The following is a 23,164-nucleotide window of genomic DNA, read 5'->3' as shown; positions in this document are numbered from 1 at the left end:
TGAAAATAGAAAGGCAGTTCCTCACCTTAGGAAAGGCAAGCAACAAACCTCCTCTAGCCTACAAATTAAGAGTGACACGTGGCAGAGTGGAGCAGCACCCAGCACAGACTGGCAGCCAGCTGCCCCAGCTGCTGACGCCAGGAGCCCTTAATCCACGTGGCCCCGAAGCAGCTTTGCCCCGCACGTGTATGGCTGCGAGCACACACTGTGCAACGTGCCAGGGGCCATCTGCTGCCCGGCCTACAGGGGCTTACAATCCACCTAAGTACCAGCAAAGAAAACGCACGACCACGTCAACAGATCCGCCTTGTCCCCGTTTCCTCCAGCTCATGACCACCACCACGCAGCCCCCACTGCGAAGGACAGCCCCTCCGCGCAGGGATTCACCTCCAGCAGCTGTGTGTACCCGTGGGTGCCAGCTGCAATCACAAAGCAGGGCATATCTTGCTGTGCCTGCAGGTTTCCAAAAGAACCAGGCTTGTTTGCAAAAAGCTGTGGTGCTCCAGGGTCCGGTGTCAATGTGGGGAAGGCTGCAGTGAGGCTCTGCTGCCTTGAATGGGAGCACAGCTGCACACCCCTGGGTGCCCTGCGTGAACACAGCTGAGGGGAAAGCTCCTTTTAAACAACTCCAGCTCCTTTCACCACAAGGGTCCCCCACCTCATGAGCACAGGACACCCGTTGCTGTCATCTTGTCAGATTTCAGCAAGGTTTCAGTGTTTCTCACAGCACTCATCTGGATGGCAGTGAGAAATACCTTGCTGTACTCAAATCTGCAGCTTAGGACTGAATCTGAACCCACGTGGCTTTTGCTTTCATACTCAAACACACTCATTTTTGTGTCCTTTAACATTCCCCTTCCTTCAACTGTGACTTCACCCTTTTTCACTCAAAACATTTAAATGTAGACATCATTAGAAAAATGCAAATAAAGCCCAGAAAGCTTGTGAGATTGAAGTGTACCCAAATGCACACCACTCACCAGCAGTCACAGCTCTTATCAGTAATATCAAGTCATCCTTACCGTTGGTTGAAATCAAGCAGCTCCTCTCACACGGCAGGGAGAGCAGCTGCTTTTATACCACCTCCTCATCCACTGCTTAAATCTTTAAATCCACGCATCTGACGAGCATCTGCCTCTGACAGTATCTAGATTATAGTAGCTTAAGTGGCTAGTCTGTCTCAGCAGACACGCTGATGGGATAAGGAGCCTAACTACTGAAGCACAGCAACCCCATGCCACCTATCTTATTAAATGGAAAGTGTTCGTTTTCAAACAGTTTCCATGCTATTTTGCCAAGTAAAACTCTCAGGGCCTGACCTAGCTGTAAAGCCTTGGGGTGATGTGAAGCTAAAAGCCACGGCAGGGGAAGGGGGGACGCGTGGATGAGCCCAGGAAGCACTGACACAGTGTAACTGCACTGAAGGAGTCGGCTGCGGGCGGGAGCCACGCGCTGCCTCCCCCAGGGATGACACAACGCAGCGGCGCTCAGGGATAAGGAACTGGAAAGATGACATCTATTCCCACGCATTAGGGCTCAGTGAGAACATGACTGCAGCTCTGGGAAGAAGCCAAGACAACCTGCATAGGCAAACAAAGCCCCAAAACCATATGGGACATCACTGCTTTAAGGGAACCGTCCAGGAGCACGGAAGGACTGGGCAGCTCTCCATAGGCCGGGTCACACCTGACACCAACAACTGGAACAAACGCTTCCCCTGGAGCAAAACCATTTCAAAAACAATGCCATTTTCTCTGCTTGTTCTGTGCAAAAATCATCTTACCAAACAGGGCCGTATTTTTAAACAGATCTGTTCCTACAGAAGAACAGCTCTGAAGGCAGAAAGTCGCAGCAGGTTGTGTGGGGTTTTATGACCCTTTTCCCCCAGCTGCCTTACTGGCTGCACTCACACAGTAGGCAGGCCGACCTACTCCAACACGAGAGGGAAATGTTTCCATGCTGTGGGACCAGCCTGAGCCCAGCAAAGCAAAACAGCAGCAGCTGCTTTCATCAGGCCGATAAATGGGACGTCTCGCTGTACTTGGGAACGTTTGAACTCACCACAGCACGTTTCCATGCACGAAAATACAGAACCTATTTTGAAAGCAATGCCTGACATGCTTCATTAAGAAGAAAAGCACGTCTACCGATGAGCTCTTCAAAACAAAAACAGAACCAAAATCCTGGGGATGTCAACATCTCGATTTCAGCTCCTGAAGTCACTAAAAACAGAACACGAACACTGGCACGAATCACCTTGTCAGCAACGCTGCTTTATTCAGATTGTGATGTGTTGATAAAAGCACACAGCAGCACTGCCACTGCACCACGAGGGGGCTGACAGCTCCGGAGTCACTCAGGTTTACCTCCCTGCGGTCAGAAAGCAAAGCTACAGCCCTCCTGAGCACAGCACGCAGCGCACACCTCGTCGCTGGCTCCTCTCACACTGACACCAAGCACAACGAAATGCTCCTCCAGGGCAAAAATCATTTATTTCTGAATCATCTGACAGCAGTGGCCCAAGTGTCACTCGTGGGAAGAGTCGGAAGAACCCATCCTGGAGGGATGCAGCTTCCTTCGGGGTGGTCAGCGGGCACCAAGTACTGATCCCATTCGTGCCTTCAATACAGAGAGGTGTTTGAGGACATCCAGCCCAAGAGAACTGCAGCAGTGCATGCACACACACCAACCCACACACGAGACTATAAACCGTGCTCTGTAACACTGCTTTTAAAGCACAAACACAACAGCTGTAGCATGCTGTTAGAGTTAATGCAGTGGTTATGCATGAGTGCACTCTGCTTCATGGGAGTGCCTGCTGGACACGAGTAACCAACCAAGAAAGAACTGGAAGGATTCGTCCCAATGCCATACGTGGAAGTTAATGAACCAAAAGGGGTTTAATTTTGCAATCTTGACAACCAACACTTGTCATCTTGGACACCAAAACAAAGATTTTGTTTGCTTTTACCTGATCTGGATTAGTGCTGCTACAGAATGCTCAGCTTGTAAGTAATACTCTCTGAAAGGCTGCAGCAGATGGGCAAGAGGGAATTCATCTGTTAAAACAAAGACACAGAAATTGTTCAATAAACCAGAGACCCCTGGGCCCACTAAGTCTGAGAAGCCTAAGAGTTGAAAGCAGTAAATACAGTGAATTATGGCACGTGACATTTACCTGCATCCCCAAACAGCTTGGAATCAATTTCACGTTTCTGCTGTAGAAGCTTTTCTCTTTCCTTCTTCTGTTTCTTTTCCATTTCTCTCTTCCTTTCTTCCTCCTGTTCTCCCTCCAACATCACTCTCAGTGCTCTCTCCTCAGCTTCATACAGCTCTGTGCGATTTCTGAGCAATGCTCTCAGACTTTCCACCTGATTTTCAAAGGCTTCATCTGCCGAGGGAGGTGGACAAACCCCTAAAGAGAAAGAGGATTAACTGAGTGCTTTCAAATTCAGAAGGAGCTCTGTTATGAGACTTAACAGCAGAGATGGCAAAATCTCAGAGAAGCATAAGCCAACAACTAACTCAACAGGAGTGGTTTTTTGGGGGGTAAGGAAGAATTTGGAAGCACAGGAACGCAGTCCCTGCATCCAAGTTGCTGTTCAGCATTTCGCAGCTATTCCTGCAGAACAACTTAACAACAATAACTAATAAACAGCTTTTTCAAAGTGCACCTTCCACGTGCTGCTCTTTCCTACGTGCATCATTAGAAAAGTTTGGAAAAATTCTCCCTGCTAACCTTTCCTGGCAGCTGCCTCCTTTCTCAGCTTCCGAAGCTTTTCTAAGGCACCCAGGATGTCCACCATTCTCTTTGTGTCTGCTTGCTTCTTCCTTACTTCAGATAAGACACTGTCTGCAGCAGCCTTAAGCTCCCGCTCCTGCAAAGGAAAGGAGAAAACCCAGAAGGATGTATGAATTATCCCACAGAGACAGAATGAAAAAGGTACTCTCAAAAACAGAGTGAAGTGCTGGAGATGGATGTAAGTTTCTAGTCACACCACTGTAATCTTTCTGATTAGAAATTTCTCCTAATAACCAACCGGACCGTGCGTGGCACAGCTCGGGGCCATCACCTCTCACCCCACGGGCCGGGAGCAGAGGCAGACCCCGGCTCACTGCCAGCTCAACTCCCTCCCCGCGGGCACGGCACCGCTCTGCGCGTACCCGGTTCTTCTCCTCCACCTCCTGGATGCACTTCGCCCTCCATCGGTCGATCTCGGCCTCCCTCTCCGCAGCTCGGGCCGCCTCCTCCTCCTCGGCCGCGCGGGCCTCGCGCTTCCTCCTCTGCAGCCGCTCCCTCCTCTTCCTCGCCTTCTCGGCCTTCCTACCCAGCTCCCGCAGGTAGCCGGGGTCCCTCAGCGGCCGCACCGTCTCCCGCAGCTCCTCCAGCAGCGCCTCGGCCTCGGCCCGCTCCCGCTCCCAGCCGTCGTCGCGGCCCTCGGCCTCCCTCCGCCGCAGGGCCCGGCACAGCCCCGCCAGGCGGCCCACGGCCCCCAGAGCCCGCACCGCCAACCGGCGCCCGAGCTCGGGGCTGGCGGCCACGGGAGGCGGCGGGGGCACCGCGGGAGGGCCGCGCCGGGCGAGGAACCGCCCCAACCATTCCTCATCGCGCTGCCGCTGCGCCGCGTCCGCGTCCTCCGGGCCCCGCGGCCGATCGGCGGAAGGCCACGGGGGGAAGAGCGGAGCGGCGGGGAAGAACGGGCCGGGCTCGGAGGAAGGAGGCAGGAGGAACGGAGGGAGGGGCGGGCGGGAGGACGGGACGGGGAACGGAGCGGGAGGCGGCGGGAACGGCCCCGGCGCCTGAGGGGGAAAGGCGCGGAACGGCGGAGGCGCGAAGCGGCCCGGGAACGGCGGAGGCGGCTGCGCCATCTTGGCGGCCCGGCCGCGTCCGCCACAGCGCCCCCCGGCGGACGGGAGGGGCCATGGGGCAGCGGGGCGGTGCGCCCCACGGAGAGGCGGCACCGTTATTAACCCTCTTCGTTCATCTCCATCTGTAACTAAAGTAGAATTAACTACGAATCCCACACGTCCCCCCGCAGAGCAGCACCGCTGTCAGACGAGCAGCAGGGATGACACAGCTCCAAGTATTCATCTTTTATTCAAACGCCAGCAGTGAGGTACAAACCGCAGTGACACAGCATTTGTTTCCTTAAAAACAGTTCCCGATTACATAATTGCAAATAACCCCAAACAACTTCCAAAACTAAGTTGTTTAACAGTTCTGCCTAAAATGGTTATTTTCTTTTTTCCTCAATCCGTTTAAAAAAAAAAAAAAAAAAAAACAACAAAAACGTGAATTAAAGAACTGAGTTAAAAGCGATTCTATTTCTCACTCTGCAAAAAGGAAAATGAGGACACACTACAGCTCACCACAGGTTCCCAACTGAGGCGACCGAGCTTCTCTCAGCTCTGAGAGCAGCTTTTTCCGGAGCACGGATGGGTGATGGAACAGAAAACGGTGTGATCCTAACGCTGTACCTGGCACGCGTGGCTAACGCTGCTTGCTATGGAAGAACACAACGATTACATGACTGTCACTTCAAATTTACATGACAAAAATGAACAAAAAAAACCGAGGGCAGAACCCTTCCCTACCCAAACCCCTGCAGGATGGGAAAGAATGAGACAAGTTCTCTTCAAAGAGCACGGGTTAATCGATAGGAGAAGGGCTCCATAAAACCTAAATCCAGCACTGAAGGACGAAGCCAAGCTGTAAGCAACAGTTTTAATTCCTAAAAACTGAAAACACACAGGTCCGTTTGGGTCCTTACAAATACTTCCCTAAAGGGTTGAATTCATTTGGATGTAGAACAGAAGGACTGCTTTGCCGTGAGCCTAAGAACCAAAGACAAAACCACAAGATGCAATACTAGCATTTGAGCATATAACTTAAAAAAGCACTGCCATGTGAACAATCACTACCAATTACATCAAAAATATTATACACTTTTTGTCTCTTAACATTATAAGATAGGTTGGGCAAATACCGGGCACCAAAAAATTGATGCATGATCGTTCCAATATGTTAAACAAAATGTACTATATTAGAACATTAATATTTAAAAATTTATGCCAACTCGTCATCCCAACTGACAGCTTACCACTCCTCATTTTACCTACTCCTCTGGAAAAGTGAGCAAATTATTGTCTCCACCTTCATCCGCAGCACTTAAGGTGACTACAGCTGACTCCCAATAGAGAGGTGAAGCACAGGGTGTATTGGACACTGCATCCCAGTTATCTAACAAACCAGCAGCAAAACCTCCCAGCACTGAGCAGAGCGTCCCCGAGCTTTGCAGAGTCCTGGTGCAAGGGCCTCCTCTCCCACCCCACGTAACAAGTCACTCCAGCACTGCTGGCTCTCTGACACCAGCAGAAATCTAACACTGACCTGAACACACCCCACGTGAGTTGCACGAGGAGCCGGTCGTTTATTCACCCTCTGCTAATGATTAAACTTGTTTTCCCCATTTGTAGAGTAGCATTTACTGTAAAACCTACCTATTGGCAGCACCTGCATTGCTGTTTAGTTTTTAGAAAAAGCAATCCAGGTGTTGCTGTATTTGCTATATATTTTAATTGAACAAATGTTATATACAATTTCTATTTGAACATTATGCCATTCAAGTCCACACAATGTCCCTCCAATAAATCAATGTGATGTTACAGTAAAATACACGATCTGATTTATCTAGTAAGGTTCCTCATCACGTCTCGTATCCGAGATAGAGCCAGTGCTGTTAGTATCAGACTGTGAAGCCAAAGGAAATAACCAAGGAGAGCACTGTGACAGAATTTAATGGTGTGCAGCATCTGCTTGTCGAGGCCAGCCATCTTCCTCCACTCCAGAGTCATATTCTTCTTCAGATGAATCTTTAGTGGGAGCCCTATAATTAAAAAGAACAGATCAGATACGACATAAATGGAGGGGAAAAAGATGGAGACAGTCTCCATACCTTTGCCACCTGCAAAATGCCCTGATGAAAGACGTTCAGATCTCCATCTGCTTAAAGACCCTTTGATCTGAAAACGGTGCTGTGAAGATTCAAACTACGCAAGCTCATCACTGAACATGAACCAAAAGGCTGATAAGTTCAGTTCAGTCATTTGATTTCATCAGCAAATTTTAAGTTCTCAGCAAACACTGAATGCTGGGGCTCTGCAAAACAAGTTCAAGTAACCTTCCCTGTGAGAAATTACACGCATACAGATAACTGCAGAGCACGCATCTCAGTGGACAAAGTCCACTTGGACCAAGCTCAAGTTCCTAAATATCATTCCTGTGTTGATTTTAACCTCACCCATCCCCTCTCACAGCTCCACTGCTCATTCATTAAAAGCATTACTTTTTAAACCTAGATTTGTCGGGTGCTTTCAGTACTCTACCACAATATAATCTTTACAACTCTCATTACTTTAATGAGAGCTCAGCAATCAACAGATGCACCTCTTTCACCCTCTACTACTCTAAGGGCAGCAGAGAATACTTGCTGCAGTCCACAGCTTGTATCACAAGTACCTCAGAGTGGCAGAAGTTACAAGAAGGAAAAATTCTGCTTCAGAAAACACATTCAGAATGTCAGTTTCTTTACTGTTATCTTATGATGCTGATTATTTCACACACACGCAACGAGATTTAAAGTAACTTCATGTAGAAGTTTATTTTTTATCTTCTTTTAGAAAACTAAAGCAATACAAACCCAAAGCTTCTAGGACAGAATAGGCACTAAGTCAACTGTATACAGATACTGGAACCTTTTTTAGGTTGTGTGCATGGTTGTGCTTTTATGCACTTGTTCCTATGACAAACATCAGACCACTTGCCTCACTGTTACTCATCTGATACTTCATCATGGCTTTACCTAATGTATCCTGGCTCTTTTTTGCCTTCTACAACATCTTTGTCAACTTCCACGCATACAATGTTGGAATTGGGCACTTCAAACATGGGCTCCAGCAACAGCTTTTCCTACGAGGATACACAGAGAACAAATATTTAGGTACGGTCTCTTCTACAGAAAAATACCTACGTGGTTAGTAAGTGATTATCAGAGCTAGAGCCCCTCTTGGAAGAAATCTGAACATACACGTTTCTAAGCAAGGTGTTGACTCCAAACTGCCACGATGAGGGCCACAGACACCAACGTGGATTGTTGGCTCATTCACTCCAGATGAGACTTAGTTCACCTACCATTATAGATCGCAGACCTCTTGCACCAGTTTTCCTGTCCAGGGCCAGTCTAGCTATAGCCTTCAATGCATCTTCGGTTACATTTAGTTCACACTACACACAGAAAGAGAGCAATTTCAGTTAGTAATTTAATTTATAATTCAATAGCACCTTAAGTACAACAGTGTATTACACAAACAGTAACAATTTACTTGTCACAGACCAGCACAGTTAACATTTATGTCACATAGAACTTCCACTACACCTCTGCATTCAATATTTTGTATGCAATCTCCTCACAGAACAACGGCCTAAGTGAGCAATCAGTAAGTTTTTACAGCTTACACATCTCAGTCTGTTATTTTATGTCCTAGCTATGTAGGAAAGGAAGTAAGTTCACTTTCTTGAGCTGCAAAACAGACATTACACCTTTAGAGTGATGCAGCTTTTTAATGTTATTTGTAAATGAGAGCACTGGAAAGCTGTCAACAGTTCCAACCTTATCCATGCTGAACAGTGCCTGGTACTGGGGAACCACAGCGTTTCGTGGCTCCGTAAGAATCCGTACAAGGGTCTTCTCATCCAGGCTGTGCAGAGGAACCACAACAGGCAAACGCCCCACGAACTCAGGAATCATGCCAAATTCAATGAGATCTCTGGCCTCCACGTGACGCAGCAAGCGATCCTTCTCTTCAATATCTTCATGTGTGTTGGACTCTCCACTTATGTTAGCAAGATCAGCTGCTGCTGCAGCCCTTCTGCCTTTCCCCATATTAGATGGTGTACCAAATCCTAAATACTGCAAAAAAAGAGAAATAAAAACTTGATGTGCTTACAAAGTTCTCTTTATGTAACTAAATCATGTTCCAGGTCCATAAAGAAAAGCAGTAATTTGTCACTAGGCATTATTTTAAGCTCAATGAACTCTTAGTAAAATTAAACCTCTGGCACAAAACCAACTTCTTACAACAGCTGATTGCCACTGTAAGGTACTGAGATGTTTGGCTGAGTAAGAGTAAGCTCTACTCAAAAATATTAGCAACACATCCTGAGTTTGCAAACCTCTATTGAGATTCGGAGGTTTTCTCAGTTTCATACTTGGCACACTCAAAATAAAAGAAATCCTGTTATCACTGCAAAAACAATGTGTGTCTCATTCTGGGTTTTTTGTTAAGAAACATGAGGTTCTTAATCTGTTGTAAATACTCCACTAGCAAGAATTCCATCAACGGTTTTCAACCTTTTTCCTATTGCATGTGCTAAAAATTCCCTGTAGAAACAGAGACTGCTGCAAGCTCCTTAAGCCTACTAACAATAGACTTGCTCTTTGCTACCTTTCTTAAGCCTCCTTGACCTCAGGTCCTCAGATAACTGATGGAAAACCGCTGCTCTACACACAAACATAGCAGATATACAAATATAGCAAGACCTTCAGGAGCCAGTACTAGCGATTGAGATTAGAACTTTTCAGTTCAAATACAGCCTGGTGTACTCACTTTTTCATTTTTCCTCCTGCTGATTATTCTGTCCAGGCCATTAAAAGCACCAGAAGCTACAAAGAGGATGTTTGTTGTGTCAACCTGCACTGTTTCTCCACGCAGTTTACGAGAATTCTTCTCTGGAACATTTACTATTGTGCCTTCCAGCAACTTTAACAGGCCCTGAGGAGGAAAGAATAAGCAATAAAAAATCACTGTGCAGCACCACACAAGAAAGCAACAAGACCCCACACCATTAATATCTCCACAGGTGTACATACATTTCATAATTCCTTATGCCCTCATTCTATCAGTAAATGGTTAAAGAAATCAGTTCTCAATGAGAAATAATCCCACTTACAGACAGACAAAAATCTTTTCATGCCATTCGCATACACATAATGAGTGACACATAGTAATGAATTGAGGGCTTTGTCAAAACCAGAAAACGTTATCCATTCTTGCCTCCATTAAGCAACTTTCTATCTGAATGCCGTAAGGGTGCTTTTAAATTACAACTTCTCTGCAATGTGGTCCTCAGTTGCTTTTGGGATTTTTTTGAGAAAAGAGTTTCAGAGGTTAATAGTTAAGGAGCTGACTCATACTGTTTGACACAGCAGACTTGATGAGCAGTTTGCTTATAAAGTAAAACCATTGCATTCAAGTACTTACTTGTTGAACACCTTCTCCTCCAACATCCCTTAACTGATGAATACCAGGAACACTGCCAATCTTATCCACTTCATCCAGAAAAACAATTCCTGCAGTTACAGAAAATGGACTTAAGGAAGATCCTGCTTTGTAAGACAGGCAAAAATTTACACACTGGGAAGAAAGCAATTTAAGATAAAAATCGTTTCTACTTCTGTATTTCAGATTGCAAAAATGTATGACCAGAATACATAAACAAAGCTAAAACAAGAACTAGCAGATAAGTACATAGCTCTCCTCGTGTTTATTTTTTTCTTGAGTTGAAAGCAGAAAAATGCAGGTACATGCCACAGAAATATAGTCTGCAGAAGTACTGATGATCTGCAAGTTCACAGCACCAAAGTAAGGTTTAACACAGCTTGCTCATGAACTTCAGGAAACATACTGTAGAAGTTTACCTTGCTGAGCTTTCTCTACGTTGTAGTTGGCATCTTGCAGCAGTTTTGCAATGACAGATTCAATGTCTTCACCAACGTAGCCAGCTTGAGTCAAGGTTGTACAGTCACAGATAGCAAATGGCACATCCAGGCACTTAGCCAGAGTCTGAGCCAGTAAGGTTTTACCTGGTGAAGTAAAAACTGCATGTTATAACTGCCATGTTGTTCTTCAGGCCACACAAACTCAAGGATTTATCAGAGGATTGTCATCACAGTGATTAGACATCTAAAATGTTACCAGCATATTCATGTACGCTCATACAAGGAAAATTTTCCAAGTCAGACAGTACTCACAAGCAGGCTGTATTTTTGAATAAGACCAGCTCTGTATTTGAGGCAGCTTGAAATGCATACTGTACCACAAAGTATCACACAAAATACAAAACAAAAACCACGTACTTGGATAGACTAAAGATTAAGCCAATCAATAGTCCTTTGCAGACACTCAAAGTGCAGTGCAAAGTTCCAATGCTCCTTCTTTGGAGAGAAACAGAATTAAAATATTATTCACTGAGTGCTCTCTCAAATAGTCTACAAAACGTTACCACATCAACCCATGCCTAAGAACACAGACACCACTTCATGTATCCACCTGTAACTGACCTGCTGACCACTTCCTAACCACATCTCAACTTGCCTCCTAAAAAGCAGACAGACTTTAGATGCATTTTATTTCAGAGAAGGAAAAGTTGCATCTTTTAATCAGTCAGTACCAAAAGGAACTAAAATAAGACAAGCATTAGACATGTCTAAAACCATCCAGCTGTATACCTGATCCAGTTGGTCCAAGCAGCAGAATATTACTTTTTTCAAGTTTTATGTCATCGTTGGGTGAATCTAGTACTTCACCTCCCCGTTTTTCCTGAGGTATCTGCTGGTTCATTTGTTGCTGCATAGATGCTCCTAAAGCGTTACCGTGCGGACTAATCCCAGCAATCTGCAGCAGCTCTGAAGAGAATAACAGCACTGTTAGAGCACTGCAAGGTTGATCACTACCTTCAGTACATAGCAAGAGCTTTCTGTTTCATTCTGGGGTTTTATATTAGTACAGAAAGTCAGAGACAGAACTGCAACAAATCGGATGCAATTGCTACAAAACCACGAGTTTCAATCCTGTTTTTGAGTAAGTGCATACAAGTGCATACAAGGAGAGAATTTCTCATGGCACACTCTATCACACAGAAACATTCCTCCTTACACTTTGCTGCTTTCCATCTAAAACTAAACAGTCAGAGACATGTCACCCCCCTGCAAAAATGCTCACTGTCAGCCATTATTTTTAATAAAGGAAGAAAAAAGCAAGCACTTCTAACTAGTGGTCACTAAACACTATTCTACATGAATATCAAAAGAGTAAATATTGCAGAGGAGGACATGAGGAGAGAGATCACTTACTTGTAAATCTGTACTCATCCTCCCGTCTTCTGATTTCTAGTTCTAAGAGAGAGGATGAAAACAGTAATGAAAATTTATAAAATCTTATTGCTTTTCTCTACCTCTTGCCCTCTTCTGAATACTTATCATTAACTTGTCTGAGGGATTTCTAACGAGAAATCCCCACGAGTTAGTTTTTATTCCTATCAAGTTTGACCCCAGGCCTAACCTGCATGCTTTTAGAATGACAGCAAGCTATTTATTATGTAAAACATTAACACTGTTGCCTCTTAATGGATTTGTGTTTTAGAAAAAAAACAAAAGATGCCATAATACAACTCCGCACTATATGAACTATGAGTTTATAGATCACAAACATTCACTGGCAGTTTCTCTGTGGGTGCACACCACTACCTTCCTGTAGAGGATCAGCAACTTCTGTATGCCAGGTACAAAACAGTGCTGCTGAGGTCCTCCCCTGCACGTTCAATGTTTTGTCTGTGCTGGATTTTTTAAGCACATTCAAGAAACAAAGACTTGTTTTCTTGGCATACTATTAATTGCATTATAGAACAAAACACCTTCAGAAAAAAATAAAAAAGTCAAGGTATACTTTGAATCAGAGACAGCAACTTAATCCTACTTCTAAAAATAAATTAGATCAACATAGCTCCATATTTACTCAGTAGCAGAAGCACTGCCAAGAGGAGCTCAGGCTACACCTGCTAGATATGGAACAATGCTGCAGTGACCAACAGGTGCTGCCAGCAGCAGCAATTAAGTTCAGGAAGGTAATGATTCATCAGCTATGCAAAATATTGCCTGTGCGATCTGCACTGTTGCCTGCAGACCAAGCAGCAGATATGCCATGAAGCAGTAAAGAAGGTTAGGGAGAAAAATTTAGCAAGCTTACTTTATAAAGGAAAATACCTAATAACGGGTCAGTAAAAAACACTAAGTAGGGTAAACAACACCTGTGAAATCATAAACCTTCTGGACTGCTATTTAAATAAGCCACAGAAGATTCAAATTTAACAAGTGATTTCACTGTATATACTTGTTAATAATTTAAATGACCGAATCCTGAGCATCGAAAGTGAAACCATCCTTAGGTGAGATCTTAACTCACTGGTGCAGTATTTGCTTATCCCACTTCATTATACTTTCATATATAGTGAAAACAGGCAGGTTCAAAACTTCTGAGCCTCCATCCCTCATTAATGCAATAATCTGCTCACATACAGGATTTTGAAAATGCTGTGTTTTACCTAATAACGCAATGTTTGAGTCTATCTATTTGGGCTGCAGCTCAACTACTACCACTGGAAGGTCAAAAATGGGGTAGGGTTCTGAAATGGCGGACTTTATTTGAGTAGAGGAATAGCAAGCATCACACAAACCTCTTGGCGTTAGAGAAGTCTGCTTTTCAACTTCAGCCTGCTGTCTCAGGTTAGCTGGGATATTATTGTAGATCCTCTTGTAATGATTATACACAGCAACTGAAAGCACCTTCTTGGCAAAGCACTGACCAACAACGTATTTGTCGAGGTAGTTATAAATCTGGAAAAATGACTCAGTATTAATTAAACATTCTAAATAACTGCAGAAATTTTTTTAAAAGTACATTGTGAGAAAGACACTCAAAACTTGAGTGTTGTTTTAAGGGTTTTTTTGTGTGTGTGAGATTCTGACAAACGTTCTGAAATCTTCACAATTAAGCAAAGCTGAACCCTGTGCTTCAGAAACCACAGCAGTCCACTAGGAAATGTGAAACACAGTACGATCCCCCAACACCTGGGAGAAGGAAATCAAATGATTTTATATGGGTGCAGCAGTAGACAGGTTGCAGGCACACACTAACTAGCCAAAATTCTCAACCAGAAAGAAGTCAAACAAAAGGATTTGCAACTACAGAAAGAATCTGACAGTATTAGGGTGTGGAATAAGAAGCCATGGCAGGAAATCAAAGATGCCATGGTTGGAGAGGGTTGAGGTTATCTCAGGGTCACAAGGAGAAAATTAAGGTACTGCATCTCAGTCACAAGACAAAGCCAGAGGAAAGCAAGCCTGACTCCTTTTATGGGATCTACTGTTCCTTTATCAGTGCTCTGCCAGGTCACAAAGCTCTCAAAGGTTTAATCTTGAGCTAATCTTTATTCTTTGTCGCTCCATCACAGCAGAACACTACACACAATGCAGATTAAGAAGTATGCCTACATGCTGTAGGAACAGTGGGTGACAATAAGAACAATACCTTTTTCGGTGGAGGAGGTGGCTTCTGCTGGAATGCCAATTTCACAGCTTCTGCTGCTGACTCGGGCTCTTTAATGATGCTCTTTTTAGTGTCTGCCTCTGACAGTACAACAAAAAAATGGTGACACTTCTCACACTTCACAAAACGGGTGGAAGCTGTGGAAAAAGAGAATCAAAACAGTAAGAGAAATTACTGGCTCATCCCAACAAGAGACAGTTTGGAGATGTAAAAGGTGATCAAGATGTTTTGCAAGATCTCAGGGTCTGCTTATTTATTTTTACTGTCAAGAACAAAACATGTTTCTTTCAATATTCAAAAGCTGAACACTCCTACTGCCACCTTTGTGAATTATTTCCCCAAAAAGCCATGAATTGCAAAGTAGAACTTGAACCACTACTTCACTTCTTTCAGAAATCCAAGCTGAAATAATATAAAATAGGCAATAGAGGAAAACAAGTTAATAACCTGAAATAGGTCTAACAATATTGCTGTGTCCTATTACATACAACACGACTGGTTTAAACCAAATATACCAGTAATTTTATCACATTAAAAGCAAAGTGAATGCAGCAACTGCAGGAAAATCTTCAATGCCTGAACTCCTGAACTCATAAAAAGCTTTCAGAAAATGGCTTGCACAGTCTAGTACAGCTGATTTTACTAGCAGCCTCCAGCAATAAACTCGTTGATTATTTATAGCTTGCTTTTGCCTTCCACAGAGCAGGCATCAGCATTTTTTATTATTAAATACATTTGATAGAAGAGTAAAAAAGACCAACGGAGTATTTCAATAAACAGCAAGGTGTAAGAATTCTACTATGCACTCTTTGAAAACATTCACTAAAAAGAAAAATCATCACGCAGAGTGTCCTTGCCTCAATTACTCCAAGCAGCAGATAGGAAGGTTAAATAGAGACCTTTCTTATTTTCATCAAGATCAACAGGGTCAGTAGGTACAGAGCAGCTTCGATGTGCTGTGGGCCCCAGATTAGTTTGGGAACTGCCCTCAGCTGGTGAAGCACAGCTGCAGAGGGCAGTTTCTATTGTTTGCAAAGTGCTGGGAAACAAGCATCCATGTGAGTGCTGACAGAAGCTCCACTGGGTGGCAGAACTGATGAGCAGTTTATCCGGGGAAACCAAGTTCCAGCTCTGCTGTTTTCCTAAAAGTGAACACTCAAAACTTCAAGCAACTTTTCTGTTCTTAAAACAAAAAAGGAAGAGCTTTCATATCAAATTATCTCACCATCGTGAAGATATTTACAAATACTTATTATGTAATAAAAAACCCAACAAGTTGAGTGTTGTTTTTGCTTCAGGCAACGTTGCCAGAGTGCTTGTACAAAAGATCTCCAAAGCCCACACAAGCTGACCTCGTCAAAGAGAAATGCTGGGTTTCTACAGTATGCACAGGAAGAAAAAGAAAGAGAATTAATCTTGAAAACACTTGTGGGACAATGGGCTACACAACTGCTAACAAAAGGACATCAGGGGAGCCTCTGCCCTGTGAAGTACATAACAGGAAAGCCTTGCTTTTGAGGACGAGAGCTAATGGTATCAGCTGAAGACAGTAAAAGCAGTGCCTGGTTAAGACTTCTTGTGTGGATCAGCTTTAAAGCTATTGGATTTCACTCCACCTCAGCAGCTCACATCTTGTTTCACTGATCACAGAACTCTCTGCATAGTTTGGCAAACTAAAGCAGCATGGGAACTGCTGAGAAAATATGTCAAATGCAAATCTCTTTATTTGTTCCATTCTTCCTTCATAGTTTATTCCTGGAAAAAAAAAATGAAATGGCTGCTCATTCCTTATTTTCCTTCTGGTTTTCAGTACATAAGGCTCTGCACCCTGCAAGGTACACTTTGCCACCCACAAGCAGACTTGCTCCCATAATAGTAGTAGAAATTCATCCTCTCCATAAGAAAGTTTAAGGACACCTAAATATTCCTAGTGCTAATGAAAATAAACCAAACTACATTCCTGCTGGGTAAGGACACAGCTATTGTTCTACTCCACGTCAATGCCTGAGTTGTATTTCCAGACTGAAGGACAATGTCCAAAGGATTCTGTTTCTTGTTACATCAGTTGTGTTGGTTTTTTCAGAACTGCCTGTTGCCTACAGTTTCAAATAGAGTCATTATTTCTAAAAAGAAAAGAAAAAACCAAAACACAGCAACTGATGATTGATCCTTTTATTTAAGCACACTGTTACTACAGAACTGTCCTGTGACATGTCACGCTGCCTGATCATTTTAATTAAATAGCCTGCTTCATACAAGCAGCAGTGAATTAACCCATATCTGCTCTTTTCCACTAGAATATTAACAACTGTTAAACAAGTTTATGTGCCCTTGTCTGAAGTTTCTTACTGCACAAGTCTGGTTATGATTTGATGCTTCCTCCTTGAGCCCCACACCAAGTGACAATGAGTGTTTGCCTTTTGACCCCTATTTTCTAGGCTGGTCTCATGAGTGCTGAAGTAAGGAGAAATGTCTTTGAGTCCAACAGAATCTGATACACTTTGAATTTTCTGTTTGGACTGTTTCCTATTTAGAATGTATTACGTTTGATTCTGTCACAAAAACTAATCTAGAAAGCCATCTGTCACATATGATTCCTCTGCTGGATAACCACTTTGGTTTCAGTACATACAGGATTAGTCCTATTATTTAGTAAGCAAAAGACAGACATTATTAAGATTTACATCTGCAAATGGACAGAAAGAAGTATTAGTAGATAAAGCAGTACTGTTTACACAGGCATTTCTGACTGCACAAAATGTAGACAAGCACTATAAACGTGCATATTCATAACCACAGTCCAAAGTCCACTATCACATTCTGCTCCACGTCACAGGCAATTACACAGTATATGCCCAATCCAACGTGGCCAAGCTAAGCTTAACCTTCCTCTCCCCACACAGACTAAAACACAGCCATCAGGACTGCATCAGACCATTAACAGAATCCCATCTGCAGCTGTTTATAGAGGTTATCCATCAGCACTTACACACGAAGGTCTCCACATGCGTGCACAGGTCACCACACTTCGGGCAGCGCAGCTGGTTCCCTCCTTTTCCAGAACTTCCAGAGCTCGACTTCTTACCACCCCCCTCACCGACAGACTTCTAAAAAGAGATTTCCAGACAATTAGGGCCAAACTACGGAGCTGTGACACTGGGCATTTGGCAGCGTGCTTACGGAATCCAGTCACGTGAATACTGCAATACCTGCGTAACGAAATAACTCCTGTCAGGACTTTGTAAAGGTTTTGATAACTCAGAGCAGCACAATAAGAACAACCTGAAGTGTATGAGCATCTGCATTTCCCGGCTGCACTGATGTTGGATCTCCACAGAAGAAGCATCCCATATCTGTGTTAGAACTGCTTGATGGGCACTACAGTAACAGCAAGCTATGCTGTGTTAAGTGTTTTAACAGCACATTCCAACACAGTTTACACTAACCCCAGAGAAGAAAACAGATCATACTCATAGAGAGCCATTTCATTATCACAACTGTGTTTATTCTAAGGGCTGCGGATGCCACATCTCCTCTCACGTCCTTGGCAGACGTCCCTATGCTGGCAGATGGCTGTAGGGCAGATATGCCTATAAAACAAGCATCTCAGAAACTGGAAAAATCCTCTTCTGACCTCTGAGGCAGAATCCTACTGGTCTTTCTCCACGTTATGCTTTCAGTGGTGTTTAACTGATTTTTTTTTTGTTGTTTTACTGGTAGTAAAAGCTACTACATTTTAGGAAACACCAAAGTTCTGTCTCCCCTCCTCTAAGACACTCCTGCACTTTGTTTTAACCTTACGTGCCCACTAACTTTTCCCCAAAATCTTTCTCAAGCTCAAAAGGAGAAGAAAAAAATCAGATTTCCTTCTTCATCATTCAAGGTTAATCTGAAGCTTTGGAACACACCTGAGCCATTTGGACAGTCACTCAGAGGACACGACATCCCATACTAAGGCAAAAGTTATTGCTCCATCTCTCAAAATCTTATTTGCTGACTAAAGAGCAATTTTATTCTCAGGTAATCATTTATCTGAAGAAGCTGTTGATTAACAATAATCACAGAGAAAGACCAGGATGAAAATAGATTAAAATTTACAAACAAGAATAAACTGTCTCCTCACAAGGTTGTCTTACTTAAACACAATTACCAAACCAGTGCTGAAAAGAACATTTAACTGTACTTACTTTTAAAAGCCCACTTGGCAGTATCAGGCTTTTGAAGAACAGTCCTGATCACTACTCTTCCCTGAGCTCCTGAAAACTGTTGTGAATGTATAACATTCTACAGAGACCTATGAAGTGTCCCTAGGCAAAAAGATTAATAAAACTGGGGAAATCATTATGGAACATTTGTATAGTTTGTCTGCCAGTAGATTCACAATAGAACTTTTCTTTGCTGACAGCTGCAGCAATAAGCACGAAGAGTGAGCAAAATTCCAGTAAGATTCTCACTTTAAGTAAGGAGAGAGATACTAGAAGTAATTATGAAACATCATTACAAAAACTACTGGAAAGCATAAGGCACTGAGATTACCTTGCTTCCTTCTCCAGAGCCATCCTTGCCCGTGCCATCCTTTGAAGCAAAATACGCCGGTGTTTCTGAAAAGTTTCTAAGAGGAATCCGCCTGAGAGAACAAGTTTCAAAAGTGCCAAGTTTCCCTAGAACAGGGATGCGTGCACGGCCACAGGTAATACCTAAAAACAAAAGAAAACACACAAGAAAAACAATTGATTTCATCAACCGTTACACTGCAGTGAAAACTTTGCTGGTATCACAACAAGACAACAGAGCTACCTCGTAGCTTCGGACTGGAAAGCATGCTGGTTGTGGCTGCGACTACTGAGTGTGCACAGCTTCAATACACTGCTTTACGCTTTTATCCAACTCTTCAGGGAAATCATTACAATAAGACCTAATCAGTGTTTTCCTTAGGCATGCTCTGTTCAAAATGTAGTCTTCTAGCTATACATTAAGTACTCAGACTTTGGATCTCCACTGAAAACACCCCAGTCCTAACCCCAACATCACCAAACCCCAGAGCTGATTTGTTAAATAGAGCTCGCAGCCACCGACAGCAGAACTCTGAGCACCCACATTTCTGTTATGCAAAATGAATTCATTCCACCTCCTTAAAGTTTACTCCATAAAAGCTTGCCAGATCCTCCAAAAGTGACCTGAAAGCAATCCCACGTCCTCTAACATCAGAGGGCTCAGAGTCCCATTGTGACATAGGACTGGGAACATCCCTCGTGTGAAAGCAATCCTCAGAACAACCAGCATGCAGCTCTTGTGAAACCCTTTGGGCGTCAGAGTAAGAAAAGAGACCATTGAAAAGTCCCCTTATTATGCAGCAGTTAGCAAAGAGGAGTGCCAGAGGCCCAGCCCATGTGTCTGGATTTGGATTTCACTGTCAGCACTGCTGAGAAATCATTTCCAGGAATTGGAGGTAGTGTTTGACACACGCACACAAAAGGGGAAACTGAAAAGGTGGTGTTACATCTGGCACATGCTGACCCTTCACAGAGAGGCACGAATAAATACTAAACATTCTTAATGCTGTGACACAGCTTGCTGCCAGAAAGAAAAAAAAAAACTGATTGAGAAAGCAAGCAGCGTGTAAGGTTACGCTCCGTGCCTAGCTGTGATGTGAATCAACACATGTCATCCTTGAGATTTCAACATCCCTCGGCACAAACAAGGAGCCTGCAATCATTACCTTCCTCCTTCCTTTCATTTAAACCAGCACTTTTTGGACTTGCTTTATGTATCTGATGAGAGTTCAGACTGTTACCGACAGAAGAGCTGTGCGGTGGCAAGAAGAGCTCAAAACCTGCTCCTCCTCCTCCCTGGTTTTAACTCTATTAATAAGTCAGAGATGAGAATTCTACAGAAAAGCCCAACTGGAACAAAGAACTGGTATGAGAAGCACAATGCATGTGCTCTGAAAGGACTAAACACTCCTGGTTTTATTTGTTATTTTAAAACGTGTATAAATAGACAGGCAAACATAAAAAGAATTAACAGAATTTCAAGTCCCCTGCTGAGAGCCACGACAGTATGGAAAAGCACCTCAGCTTACAACATTGTATTAGTGATGCCAACACACAGAGTGCTGCACACCAGAAACAAACTTCAAACACTGGTTCACCTTCACAAGCAGCAGTGCCCTGCTGAGCAAATATACACTGACAGCTCCAGCACTTGTCAGTACCTAACACACCGCACTGAGTGTCCAAATATTACAGCTGTTTGCAGCACTTCCCCATCCTGGAGGGCTTATTCCTCATAAATGGTTTCTTTACTGAGATCTGCCCTGCTACTTCTAAAGATATCTTAATGAAAAAATGCATCTCTGCTGAGCAAAAAAAACCAAGATCACAATTCTCCCACTCTAAGGAGAAATACAGGCTATGGAGAACAAAGTTCTAATAAAGAGACACAAACACTTTACTGAGCACCATATGGGGACCAAAGATGGCCAACTTTAACTGAATGACACAAGATGTCCTGAAAACTCCACACTGGGTGGGCTGTGAATCGACACGAGCTGATAAGCACCATACTTTTGCTCTATCGATCAGCACCACCACAGCTGTGCTGCTGCACCCAGAGTCTGTGGGGGCAGTGGATCCAGGCAACCATCAGCCCCACAGCAGTGCCTGTGCTGCTGCTCACATCTCTCTTCCCTCTCACAAAAGCTGGTCAGGCTGTAGGGATATTAATGTTAAACTGACCACGCCACATGCGCTGAATTCTAAAGGGTACAGATAGGTTAAAGGAGAAGAAAAGAAAACCACATTACTGCTCCATCAGCTTCAGGCCCTGGGACAAAGCCTGCTGCGTTCAGCCAACCCAGAGGTCTGAGTGATTTTTGGCTTTATTGTTGTTTTTGTTTCCTTCTGGACAGAACTTCATTGTACAATTAAAGACTGAAGGAAGAAGAAAGTTATAGCAATAACTGTATTGCATAAGCAAACCCAGAGGCAGCTTTTCAAAAGCTGGCACCTTCTGCTGAAGGATGCAGGAACTGTAAGGGTGCAGTCACGTAGCAGCACAGCAGTGCTCTCACACGCACTGGCAGTCAGGTTTGGGCACTTTTTGTAGCTATAAGAACATGTATCAAACAAGAATTGTGGCAGCAGCAACAGCACCTCTCCATAATCTTCCTAGGTGAGCAGACTGTGACAAAACACAAGGCTCCTTTACACCTTATTCACCATTCATTGAGAGGTGAGGAATGAAACCACAACTTTTGGGCCAATCTTCAAGTAATTTTGTATGAGTCTTTTGCCCGAAGTTGTCACACTGTGACTGACAGGAGATGTGGCCAAGACTTTTGGAAGCTCCAATTAAGCTGATGTGCAACGTTACTCCACAAAAGGGTCCTGGTGTTATTTGCTCTTGTACACGTCCCTCTAAATTGTTAGTTCTGAGGGAAAAAAGACACAAGTTCTGTTTGTTCCTTCGAAACGTACACGGAAAAGCAGCTGATCGTGCAGCGCTGCCTGCCTTCAAACTCACCCGCCCGGTTCTGCGCGGGCTCAGCCGTCCCAGGGCAGATGTCACACACACAAAGGGACGCGCAGCACTGAGCTCAGCCCCAAAACTCAGTCACACGGAGGGAGAGCTGCCACAGCGAGGCCGCGAGAGCCGACAGGCTGCACAGGACACGCGGCAACAGGAGGCAAGGGACGGGGCCGGAGGAGGGCTGAAGTCCCTCAGAGGGCCGCACGTCGCCGCCAGCTGGACGCGCTTCCCGCCGACCGAGCACAGAATTACGCCAACGAGAGCCCGTTCCCCGCAGCCCTTAAACCCGTTGGGGGGAACACCCCAGAGGGAACAGGGCCGTCCCGACGGAGCTGACAGCGGCCACAGCGGGGGGGGGGGGGGGGGGGGGGGGGGCGACGGGGGTGAGGGCCCGGCCTTGCAGGAGCCGGGAAAAGCTGAAGGGAACGGAGTTAGGGGGTGGCGGGGGGGGGTTACCTCTCCGCGCAGAGGGCAGCGTGGAGCCCAACAGGCGCGCGGCCGCGGCACAGCTGTGGCAGGCGGACATGGCGCGGCCGCGGCCCGCTCCCCCCGATGAGGCCTTCGGTGGCGGCGGAGCTGCGCGCCCCGCCCGCGGCGTAAACAGCCCCTCCCCCGCACGGCGCCGCCTCGTGACGTCACCGCGCACGCCCTCCCGCAGGCAGGGCGCGGGGCATTCTGGGAGGTGTAGTCCTCGTGGGGGGGGTGCAAGCCGCGGCACGGTGGGAAGCGTAGTGCGGTGTCGGGCCATTCTGCCTCCCGCCCGCACATCGATTTTAGGTAACTCCCGATTTTTAACAGCAGCTCACCTCGCGTCTTCCCAGAACCCCGTGACAACGCCAGGTTGTTTCATGCTTCCCATTCTTGGATGCAACAGAAGTACTTCCCGTAACTATTTCTTTTTTGTTTTCAGGATAAAAATGAAACAGAAACTGCAGCTGAAAATGGTTAAGAGAAACGGAACAAACTCGGGAGAAAGGAAGCCCTCTTTGGGGTGATCCTCAGTCAGAGGGGGAAAATGACACACAGGGGCCAAGCAGCAAGACGTACCCCAAAACGCAGCTCACGGGTAACGAGGCCACAGCCGCAGCTCTCAGAGTTCTGCTTCCTCCTGCTCTGTTCGTCACACCCCAATTAAATGAAGTGGATTGATGCTAGCTGTTAACTCGTGTAACTGCTCAGTGACTAAACGCCC

General features: G+C 44.8%; 2 protein-coding genes across 3 annotated transcripts; both read right to left on the bottom strand.

Annotated features, from left to right (window-relative positions):
* Window positions 1-2,473: 2,473 nt before the first annotated feature.
* PDCD7 (programmed cell death 7) lies at window positions 2,474-4,894 on the bottom strand. The gene is made up of 5 exons (XM_065734060.1): window positions 4,165-4,894; window positions 3,740-3,878; window positions 3,179-3,415; window positions 2,972-3,059; window positions 2,474-2,619 (listed from the first exon to the last, which is right to left on the bottom strand). Exons 1-5 carry the CDS (start codon window positions 4,867-4,869, stop codon window positions 2,502-2,504), a joined length of 1,287 nt encoding a protein of 428 aa, XP_065590132.1. The 5' UTR covers window positions 4,870-4,894; the 3' UTR covers window positions 2,474-2,501.
* A 936-nt stretch (window positions 4,895-5,830) lies between these two features.
* Window positions 5,831-22,551, bottom strand: CLPX (caseinolytic mitochondrial matrix peptidase chaperone subunit X). 2 transcript variants are annotated; one of them, XM_065734086.1, is made up of 14 exons: window positions 22,429-22,551; window positions 18,979-19,139; window positions 17,432-17,549; window positions 14,425-14,579; window positions 13,571-13,730; window positions 12,192-12,233; window positions 11,568-11,744; window positions 10,758-10,922; window positions 10,321-10,409; window positions 9,667-9,831; window positions 8,670-8,969; window positions 8,192-8,284; window positions 7,863-7,969; window positions 5,831-6,887 (listed from the first exon to the last, which is right to left on the bottom strand). In XM_065734086.1, the coding sequence occupies exons 1-14, from the start codon at window positions 22,496-22,498 to the stop codon at window positions 6,797-6,799; spliced, it is 1,893 nt and encodes a 630-aa protein (XP_065590158.1). In that variant the 5' UTR covers window positions 22,499-22,551; the 3' UTR covers window positions 5,831-6,796. The 2 variants fall into 2 exon arrangements, with proteins under 2 accessions (XP_065590158.1, XP_065590159.1); XM_065734087.1 differs by lacking the exon at window positions 12,192-12,233.
* Window positions 22,552-23,164: the final 613 nt, after the last annotated feature.

This window comes from Cyrtonyx montezumae, unplaced genomic scaffold (genome assembly GCF_038088225.1).
Source record: "Cyrtonyx montezumae isolate F1298 unplaced genomic scaffold, pur_monq_1.0 scaffold_17, whole genome shotgun sequence".
Lineage (NCBI taxonomy): Eukaryota > Metazoa > Chordata > Aves > Galliformes > Odontophoridae > Cyrtonyx > Cyrtonyx montezumae.
The sequence above is the reverse complement of the archived record's forward strand: the minus strand, read 5'-3'. Positions and strand labels throughout refer to the sequence as shown.